At 54.5% G+C, this 10,234-nt stretch overlaps 1 protein-coding gene across 1 annotated transcript; it reads right to left on the reverse strand.

The window, feature by feature from the left end:
* Positions 1-126: 126 nt before the first annotated feature.
* Positions 127-2,134, reverse strand: KLHDC9 (kelch domain containing 9). The gene is made up of 4 exons (XM_036922778.2): positions 1,448-2,134; positions 988-1,147; positions 699-897; positions 127-407 (listed from the first exon to the last, which is right to left on the reverse strand). Exons 1-4 carry the CDS (start codon positions 1,948-1,950, stop codon positions 241-243), a joined length of 1,029 nt encoding a protein of 342 aa, XP_036778673.1. The 5' UTR covers positions 1,951-2,134; the 3' UTR covers positions 127-240.
* Between the last annotated feature and the right edge of the window lie 8,100 nt (positions 2,135-10,234).

Genomic DNA, 10,234 nt, shown 5'->3' on the forward strand with positions numbered 1-10,234 from the left:
TGGTTTTTGGTTCCATCAGGTTAGTAGCTCCCAATAGAAGAGGAGGCCCCATATTTTATCCTTTTCCTTGCAAATAAAGATGTGTCTGTTTTCTGCCCTCTCCCCAAAAAGATCCAGAGACAAGTGTTGACTCTCAGATTGAAATTTAATAAGCATTTGAAATGAGGCAGATAGCTCTGGTGATAATGTTTTATGAGTTTGCAACAAAACAGGCTTGGCAGCGTGTCTTGGCACTATTCTTTAGATAAAGAGGTCCAGGATGCAAACCTGTGGACTAGCTGTCCTGCCATCCTCACCAAAACCCCCAACCAGGTAAAGCTGATCATTCCAAAGGCAGGTCCGATGGCCCATGCGTTTCAGCCCATGGTCTGCACAGGGGAAGTGGAACCACAGAGAGGGAGGCTTTCCTGTTGGGGTAGGGCAGAGGGTGGTTACTGAGGCAGTAGCACTGTGGCACACATGGGGCTCTTAGGAAAGCTTGCCCCTTTTCATCTTCACTTGATTTAAAAATCAAAATTTTTTATTTTTGAAGAGGCAGGATGGCCTCTTCAAAATTTAATATTCTCTGTATTCCTTTAACTTGTCAACTAATTCTTCCTCCTCCCACCCCATCACTCCATCCTCTTTTTTTCTGTAGTCTTTAGGTTCTCCTGTCTTTCCACTTTTTCCCCTGCCTCAACCATTAAGCTGGCTCTCACGGGTATCATAGATGTAGAGGTCATTGCAGATGGTGTCTCTTGCTCTGGTCAGGGTTTCTCCACCAAACAGCACAGCAAAGGGCCCCACCACAGAACACGAGTGATGTCGCAGTCCCCGAGGCCCCTGCCGGGACCCCTGCCCTCTGCTCACAAGCCTTGCAAGCTGTTCAGTCAAACAAGGGGCACCAGGTGGTTCCTCCTTGGGAGAGAAAGAAGGGACTGTCTGGAGGGATTTGGAGATCACAGTTTTAGCCCCCTTTAACCTAAGCAAGATGTAAGTAGATGATACCTTAATCTTCCCATGACTCCAATTCCCAGCTACTTCTGGTTCAGCTGAGTTGCAACCCCCAAAGAGCAACAGCTGGTGACCTGGCTGGGGCCCATGAGTCTGGAGCAGGGCGGCACAGTGACCTGAGCGCGAGACTGTGCGGCAGCCTTCTTCCTTATAGCTGTGGATGTGCAGGAATTCAGGCCTGAGTTGGGTTTCTGAAAAATGTAAGCACTGCACTGTCTTTTCCCTACCCCTTTGTCCAGCGTAGAAAGGAGGCATGGGCCAGTGCCGTAGGTGGGAAGAGAGGGCGGTAATTACAGGTAGAGAGTTCAGCTATCTCAAGCATGCTAGATTCCCAGGAAGCAGGGTGCTTGAGTGAGGATGTGTGGATACACCAACTGCCTGCGATTTGTTTAGCCTTTGCTTTTCCAGGGTGGATGAAGGGAGGGGGAAAGGTTTTGGTCAGGGGGCGCCATACCAATAGGTGCGGGCGCCGGGGTCCAGCCTTAAGGTGTAGATGCTTCCATAGCGCCGTTGAGTGCGGGTCCCGCCCTCCCGGCCTGCCACCCGCAGCTCTCGGTCGGAGAGGCGGGTACAGGTGTGGCTGCTGAGGCCCGCAGGGGGGCAGTCGCCGGGGGCCCCGGTCCACGCCTCCCACGCCCCGCGCTCGGTGTCCAGCGTGGCCACTGTAGCCAGGCGGCGCGCCCCGTCCCAGCCGCCCACCACGCAAAGCCAGCGCCCGCCCACAGGCGCGGCGTCATGGTGGCTGCGCCGGGGGCAGCCCGAGGCTACCTCCCGCACCGCCTGGCCGCCAGCCGGATCGAAGACCACCGTATCACTGCTTGGCTCTCTCGCTCCCCCGGCCAGGAGGCCCCCCACCACGTAGAACCGGCCCCGCAGCTCGGTGCACGAATGAAAGGCCCGCGCCAGAAGCGCGTCCCGAGCCACCGGCCGCCAGGTCCAGCCCGAGCCCCCCGCCATCGCCGTGGGTCCGGGGAGCGGGCGGCCTCGGGTCAGCGGCCGGGAGCGCGCCCCTACTTGGGACCCGGCACCTTGTCCCCCGCGGGCCTCCCCGGAACGCTCCCTACCGGAGGCCCGCCCGGGTCCCCAGCGCGAGCAAGCGCTGCTCTCTGCCGTCGCCTAGCAACCACTACCGTGGCTGCGGCGCCACTGCTGCAAACTGAAGGTCGCAAAACCCAGGTTACCATGGAGACAGGAGACCTGGGCAGCTACCGGGAGTCGTACAGGGCTGTGACCGTGGCGACTGGAGCTGTGCGAGGTAAAAACAATCCGGAAAGATTGTTGACCTCAGAAAGCCGCAGGACAGACAGTTCCTCAGAAGGATCCCCTGTTATCTAAGCTGCGCACTGACTTGGGGTTGGAGGTGCACGTGTTGTCTGCAGGGGACGGGGAGGGACCGCGTCCTTTCTCCGGCGTTTCTAATTCGTACCTACCTCCTCAGGGATGAGCTAGGAAGGAGAGACGAAGTCCGGGTGAGGCAGTGAAAGCGGACTGAGCACTGCCCTGGGAGTCAGGAGATTCGGATTCTGGTCCCAACTACGTACCTGGCTCTCACGTGACTGTTTCTCTCTCCGGGCCTCCTCATATTTATAAAATGTGCTCTAGGTTTATCCCTTAAGTGCCTTCCAGAGAGAGGACTTTGGCGCGGTGAAGGCATGAAGGTCCCCCATGGCTGGGGAAGTCCTTTCCGCTCTGGCCACTAGAGGGTGGCAGAATACAGTCTCTCCGGGGCACGTTGCAGTTGTGGGCGTGTGGTTGGCTTGGGGGTGAGGGGAAATACCTTCTACATACTTGGGCCTTGGAGAATTTTACAGTACTGACTAATGGAAAGAGTAATTCCTATTTCATCTTGCCTCCTGGGCTAATCAACACAAGGAAACTGAGGTACCGTGGCATCTGGAATTTGGGATTAAGGGCAGGGAGTTTCTCCTGATAAGATCCCAGGCAGAAGCTGCCCAGCCTTAGAAGCCGGTTGGGGGTGAGGTGGAGGAGGAGTGAGGAAAACAGACTCCTGCCCCTCCCTGCTGTCTTCCTTTCATCCCAGCCAGGTCCTTGAGGTGTTTCTTAACTCTGTCCCTCCAGGACCCAGTGAAGAATGAAGAGGCCCAGGTCCAAGCTGACTAGTTTTAGCTATAGGATGAAATGTGGTCAGATTTCTTACTCTCAGGATAGCTGAGGTGGGACCAAAAGAGGACTTGTGTTCCCCAGTAGTGATGACTGCTACTTTAGCTTTGGTTTCTACACATCCACCTGATCTCCATTATGCCCGAGAAATTGAGGCCGTAGAGAATAGTCAGGGCTACCATGGGGATAGACGTGTAATTCAGGGATCTGGTAGCACAGCAGGGCTTTTTCCCTCCCTGGTCCTAACTCTTCCTCAGAGAAAACAGCAGGAGAAGAGCACGGGCAGGAGGCACACCTAAAGAGACTTGGAAAGTTACCAGAACCTGCTCCCTCCCAGTACCTTGAGGCTGGGACCCAATAATAGCTTTGAAAGCCTTTGCCCACCCAACTATAGGTTTCCCTGAGTCTGACAGGAAGGATCCACAATTTTCCCAGACCATGATTTTTTTAAATCTCTAAAAAATCACTGACTTTCAACGTCCTTGGTTGAAATCCGAAAGCCAGTCTTCTCCCTATGCCGGCTAGTTGGCTAGTCTCCCAACAGCTGGATTCAGATCTGACACACTCCTAGGATTTAGGTGAGAGGCTGCCTGGGGGGTGGGGTCATTTTGCTGAAACCTTATTGGCCTATATGCCCATTTTAGGCTCTTGCTTTTGCCTAAGTCTTTGGCTGTTCTGCCAGACTCCTTTTCTGCCTCTCCCGGATAGAACAGGGAACTCCCCACCCCAGGGGCCTTTCCAGCTCCTCTCTCCCAGCTTTGTTTTCATTCTCCTCCCAGCTTCCACTCCGACTCTGGGTTCTCAGCAGCTGGCATCTCACTTGGACAGGGAGCCTAAACCTCACACACTCCTTGGCTCTATCCCCTCCAGCTCTGTACCTCCTCCGGTTACACCTAGTAGCTAGAGGCATCTGTCCATTGCTGCTCCAAACACAGCCCTGGGGAGGAGCTGCCCAGGACTCCGACCTCCCCTGGTTAGTCTGAATCAAGCCAGTGTTTGGAGACAAGAAAATCCGGGGGGAAAAAAAGAGAGAACAGGACAGGCTGCATGTGTATGATTTCCTTAACACCCAGGGCAGCATCTAAAGTGGCCTTTAATGGCCCTGTCAGTGATATCAAAAGGGCACGGGCTTTAGATGAAGTGAGGGTGGGTTTGAGGGAGAACTGGGAGAGAGAGGGAGAAGGGCAGCGAGGGCTGCTCCTGCTAATAATATCCAGGGACAACCGCTGTCCAGGAGTGGGGGTCGGGGCAGATCATACTGGAAGTCTCATAATCTTGTCATGATCCCATGAGTTTGGTTTCAGTTGGCCATTCCTGACAAGCAAGGATCCCCACAGCCCAGCTTCCCAGTCTTAGATGTTTGTCCCAGCCCCAAATCTATACCTCATTGCAAACCTTCACAGAACTTTAGTCTATTTTTTCTTTCCCTTAAACCCATTTTCTGACCCTGGAACCATCCGTGGCTCTCAGCATTGTAAAGTGCAAACAGAAAGCCATAACTGGTCCTGAGGGGGTCTTCGTCAGATCCTCAAGACGCGCTCAGTTCCTTCTGCTTGTATCTCCCGGGATGATCCACTCTCAGGCCCTCTCTGGCTTTTTCTCCATTGTCCTCTGACCCTTCCACATTTTTTCCCACTGCTTATTCTGGCCAGTTGACATCCTGGTGCCATGCCTTTGAAGCCCCAATTCTGGCTTTTTGCTCCCAGCTCAGCCAGAATAAGGACATGGACAAACAGAAGGACAGCGGAACGATCAGGAAAAGAGACTGCAAGAGGCCGTATCTCGAGAGCTCCTCTGATGAGACATGTTCTGGAAGGAGCTTGAGAGAAAAGAACTGTAAGCTGACTTGGGGCAGAGGGGAGTGGGAATCAGGCAAGGTAGAGAATGAGGAGAGGTGGGATAAGGATGGGAATCATCTGAATTTTTGAGGGACTTGGTGATATTGAGCTAAAAAATATCGGGTCATTGTTGAGTGGTTGAAATTGAAGGCAGAAGAGGGAAGTCCCTGAGTGATCCCAGCGGTGGGCAGGTAAGCATCCAGAAATTTCTCTCTCTGTTCCATTTTGTCTCTGCTGCTTTGTCTCTTTGAATTACGCCTTTTCAGTAACTCTGTGTGTGTGTATTATTTCCTCTCTCTCTGCATCCATCTTTCTCTAGATCTTTTTTTCTGTCTCACTATGACTTGAGATCTCTCACCATTTCTACTTTTGTGTTTTTCTTTCCCTGAATCTGTTCTGTTCTCTCTCTCTCTCTCTCTCTCTCTCTCTCTGTATTGCTGAACAGAGCCAACCATCTGACTTGCCTGCAAGGAGCTTTGGAACTTTCCAGAAGTGGCCAGACTTCTCCATTCAGCTGTATCTAGAACTATAGAATCAGTTTGGGTTCCCTGACCATAGTCATAAGGTGTTGATTACTGATGAGGACCTAAGAGAACTTCAACATTGGGGACATTTTCAGGGAGTATGATTACCCCACAGAAGATCTTGGCGGGTGGAGGCCCGGGCCCAGGAGGGAAGCAAGCTGGCCCGGGGAGGTGAGACTGCAGTCTTTGTTACTCTCCCCTTTCCTTACGGCTCACGGACCAGTGGTTCCTGCCCTTATTATCACAGGCAAGGGACTCTGGTTCTGTTTCTTGATCTCTTGCACTTCTTGTATGCCATGGTCTTTTATGCCACTTCTAGATTGAAGGAGAAATTAGGGTTCAGCAGGGCTGCAAGGTGAGCCTGGAGGGCAGTTACTAAGGGTTCCTGCAAGGAAGGCACAGTGGGAGACGCTGAGGGGAGTCGGGGCGTGCTCCACCCGCCTCCACCCTGCTTCCCCCGTAGATCAGTACTTTCCTCCTCTATGCTTAGTTTAAAGCCTCCCCACCTTACTGCTTCTGGGACTGAAAACTGACGCAGGACAGGGCCCAAGTCCCCACATGTAGTGGGAGCAAGCCCAAGGGCCAGCCCTGCTGCAGCGGGGCCTGGGGGGTGTCTTGGAACCGGAAGACCTGGTACCTGCCTTCCAGTTCGAGGCAGAGAGTGGGCCCTGGGCACCTGGGATGAGGGGTCCTCTCACCTCCACCATGTGCTCGCCTCCGAGCGGGGCGCTCACACCTGCCTGCCGTGCACTGGGCACTGGTAATGGAAGCAGCTGAGCTGTGGATCCAGGTGACTTTGGGTCCTGGTGGGGAGAGGAAGAAGGGAGGTAGGGTTCGGGAGGGTTTACAAAATGGAGAGGAGAATACTCCTGGACCATACGGAGGGAGGGTTGTGCTGACACTTCAAAAGAAATTCTGCCCTCCAATTACAGGAATCCCCAGTTCCCACCGATTCCTCCAGTTCCCACCTCCCCATTGTGTCCTCTCAGCTCCTGCCCCTCTCCCCCCACCACCCTGTTCTTCCCTTGGGGTCCTTTCACTTGCCCTCTCCCCCAGGCTCTTATCCACTCTTCCTAAGCTCCCAGCCCTTCCAAGCTCGTCATAGCCCCTGCTCTCTCTTGATCCACAGCCCTGTTTTCTGCTCTGCAGCTGTTCCGCTGCCACCCATGCTTGGTCCAGGGTGATCCTTGATTGTAGGGCCTCAGGAGGCTTTTCCCTGGGGAAGCGGAGTTGGGTGGTGGCGGGAACTCAGGCTGATGGCCAGGAAGTGGCTGTCTTTGGCTTGGAGAGGGACCATATCCTCAGCTTCCAACCTGGATGCTTGCAGGCAAGTGTGAGAAGCCACAGAGGCTCGGCACCACCTGAAGGTGCCCTTGGCAGTGTAGGCGCTTTAGGCCACACTGGCCCCTGAGGCTGTCTGCACGTTCCCCAGCAGGGGGGCTCCCTGGGAGGAGCTTGGCTCTTTCTGTGGTCTGGATGCAGATGGGGAGAATGCAGGCGGCACGGCTGGGGGCCCTCACTGGAATCCATTCTCTCATCAAATTCCTACGACCCCACCTGAGCTTTGCTATTACCTCCCCTCGCTACTGCGACTTCTGCTGTTGTTACCACTTGGAGGACTGACTTCCACAAGGGCTCCTCCGCTTGTCCTAGACTTGCCAGGACCTATTTCTAGAGCCTTCTAAAAGTGCCAGTCCGTTAGGAGGCACAGGGTCAAAGAATAAAGGTATCTGTCTCTTAACCTGTGCCCTGGTCTCCGACTTCATGGTCGTGATTCCACAGAAGCTTAGTTCATCAACTGAAAGTAGGAGGCTCAGCACACAACGGCCAACTGAGAAACAGCCCCAAATAATGCCGAATGTTCAGCAAACTCCCCCACCCCTAGGTGGGTCATTCCAGCTTTCCACCTCTTCATGAACAAATAAACCCCGCCTCCTGAGCGCCAGGGGATGTAGTTAGGCAACTGGGAAGTGTGGTTGTCATTCAAGGATGGGGCTGGTGCCGGGGATCAACGGGCCTGCGGAACGGGCAGGTAGGAACAGCACAACACACGGCGACATTTAGATGGAAGCTTTTGGAAAACAGGATGCCACCCTCCTAACACTGAGCAAAGTGAAGCTCCGAGTGGAGGGGAGCACAGGTGTTTTCATTGGAGGAAAAGCTGCTGGAGCCCCTGGTTTCTGTGCGGGGGTACCTCCCCACCCCTCCATGGGTGGGGGCGTCCTTGGGAAGAGCAGGAGGAATGGTCTTGAAGCTTCCACCTGAAAGAGCCCTGGTCCTGGGTGATTGAATCAAATCCCGTATCAGTAAACTTCCACCACAGTGTCAGTCAGCCCTCCCCCGCCCCCCCCCCACCCCCGTCACCTTTCTGTACAAACTGCGGGAAACCAAGGCAATGAGCCGATCAGGAATAGCTGAACAACACGGAGAAACCAAGCTGTGCAGAGATGGAGTGCAGGCATTTTGTCCACATCCCTGCTTCCAACTAGTTCCACTTTGATTTACCATCCACTCTCATCTCCCCCAAAGCACAAGGGTCTCCCTTCGGCCTCCGACTCTTCTCTGGCCTGGGATCTCACCGCCAACACGGTATTACTCACAAGGAGCTCTCTCACCACCTGCTACCCCCAAACCATCCTCGGCCACCCCCACCCCCAGCCCTTCCCACCTTGCCCCACTGCCTCCCTTTCCCTCTCAGTCTGACCCTCACTCTCACTCTCCCCCCCACCCCACCCACCCCTGTCCCTCCCTGACTCACTTCCATTGCCACAAACAAAAATTTCAGCACAACCCACTCCAACCGGTTTGGCTTAGGTGTGCAGCCTGCCATGGGGACAGAGACAGGTTACAAGCAGATGCCTGGACACATGCATGGGATGAACATACGCGGTGATGCACACAGACACAGCCCTGGGTATGGACACGGCGTGTACTCACCCAGACACGTGGGGAGCGCATGATGGTGGGACAGTGTGTCATAGGTGCTTATGTTTCTGTCTCCCCTAATTGAGGGCTCATTAAGGGCAGGGACCATGTGTTATGTGTCTCTGTCCCCTCCCTGGAGCCTGGCGCAAAGTGGTGCTCACTAAATGTCTGTTGAATGAACTAAGGCATGCTGGCGGCACACTGTGATGCCACTCAGACAAACATACATGCTAAAGATGCCACCTGGGCTTGACTTGTTGCCATTCTTAGGGCCCAAACTGTGGGGTGGGTGGAGGGGAATTGGGGTTCACTGAGGAAGAGAGAACAGAACCCAGAAGACTGGGCTTGAAAGTCTGCCAACCAGCAATTTCTTCCAGCCCCAGCCCTGGAATCTGCCCTCCCCAGGCTTCATCCCAGAAGAGGGGAGGAGAGGCGTGAGTATGACGGCATGTGCCCTGAGAGCATGGCCCTCATGAGACATAAGGGATGGAGGGTGCAAGGGGCAGAGGGACTCAGAGATGGCTGTTTGTTGGGAGAGGGGGAGAAAGGCCTGGAATGCCTGCCCGGTCCGGGTGCTCCCTCCCAGGCCCAGTGTGCCCATAGCCCTCACTTCAAGCCCCCTCTGCTGTGTGCTAGGACCTGAATGTACCCATGAGAAAATATTGGGTCCATCCTGGCATTAATACCACCTCTGGAAGGGCTTCCTCCCCTCAGTGCCCCACTGCTGGAGTCGGAGGTGAGAAAGGAGATGAAAGAGTTCCTGGTTGGGAACGCAGAGCCTCCCGGCTGGCAGCCCTACTAAGGGCTGGGACGCATGCTGAATGGCAAGGCTGAAGGAGATACAGGGCCTGGACCCTCACTTTGGGACCTAACTGCTTTCTCACCCCCATGCCTCAGTTTCCTCCGGTTTCCTGGACTGGGGAGGGCAAGCCGTGGGAAGGAAAGGAGCTCTTCTGAAACCGGGCGATAGGATCCAAGGTGTGATATGATAATTATAATTATGATATGGGATGCTCCCCCTCCCGCCCCCCCGGCCTTACCCCGCCCTTGCCACAGTGGATCTCAAAGCAGCATCGGGGTGGGGCTGCTCCCCTGGCACAGGTGGGGACCTGAGTCCTGAAGAGGGGAAGGGGCTCGCCCAGGTGGAGAGGGAGAGAACCCGGGGAGCCTGGCACCGAGCCTGGCCCTGGGCCTACCACTGACCTATGGGAAACAGCCCTCGAAGAAGAGGGCGCTACTATGGCCATTGCTGAGAGTGGGGACCTGGAGCCAGAGTTGGGGTCATGCTCCAGAGTAGGGTTAGAGTCCAGGTCACTCTCCCGGTCCATGAGTCGGGAGCTCTGCTACACCGACCTCACCTGACCACCTTCCATACTGACATCCGTTCATTCATAAATTCACATCTTCAACAAAAATGTATTCCGTCCCCAGTAAGTGCTGTGGGCTGTCCTAGCATGGATAATTGAGATAAGGTTACAAAACAGGCCCGACCTTTGAAGGGTTCACAGACTACAGTTTAACACATTTACTGATTCCCTGGCACACGACAGACTTCAATTGCTGCCTCCTGAATTGAGGCTTACAGTTTAGTGAAAGAGATTGGGTGCGCACAAATTATGAGTACACAAGCTGTGATGAAGGGACTAGCAGAGGCTGAGGAGGAACAGAAGGGAGAGAGATTAGTTTGGGTGGGAGGAGCTGAGGTGTCTTCATGGACGATGTGGCACTCCAGGTCAGCTTTGAAAGGTGAACAAGGTTTGACAGGTAAGGTTGCAGGGGTGGGGTGGGAAATATTCTACATGAAATGACCCTCTCTAACTGCCCTTGATTCCT

Source organism: Manis pentadactyla, chromosome 19, assembly GCF_030020395.1.
Source record: "Manis pentadactyla isolate mManPen7 chromosome 19, mManPen7.hap1, whole genome shotgun sequence".
NCBI lineage: Eukaryota > Metazoa > Chordata > Mammalia > Pholidota > Manidae > Manis > Manis pentadactyla.

Coding starts and splice junctions, on each gene's coding strand:
- KLHDC9 (XM_036922778.2), bottom strand. CDS start 1,950: ATGGCGGGGGGCTCGGGCTGGACCTGGCGGCCGGTGGCTCGGGACGCG. Junction 1,148..1,447: donor CCCGGCGCCCGCACCTATTG/GTATGGCGCCCC, acceptor GCACATCCACAG/CTATAAGGAAGAAGGCTGCC. Junction 898..987: donor GGAGTCATGGGAAGATTAAG/GTATCATCTACT, acceptor TTCTCTCCCAAG/GAGGAACCACCTGGTGCCCC.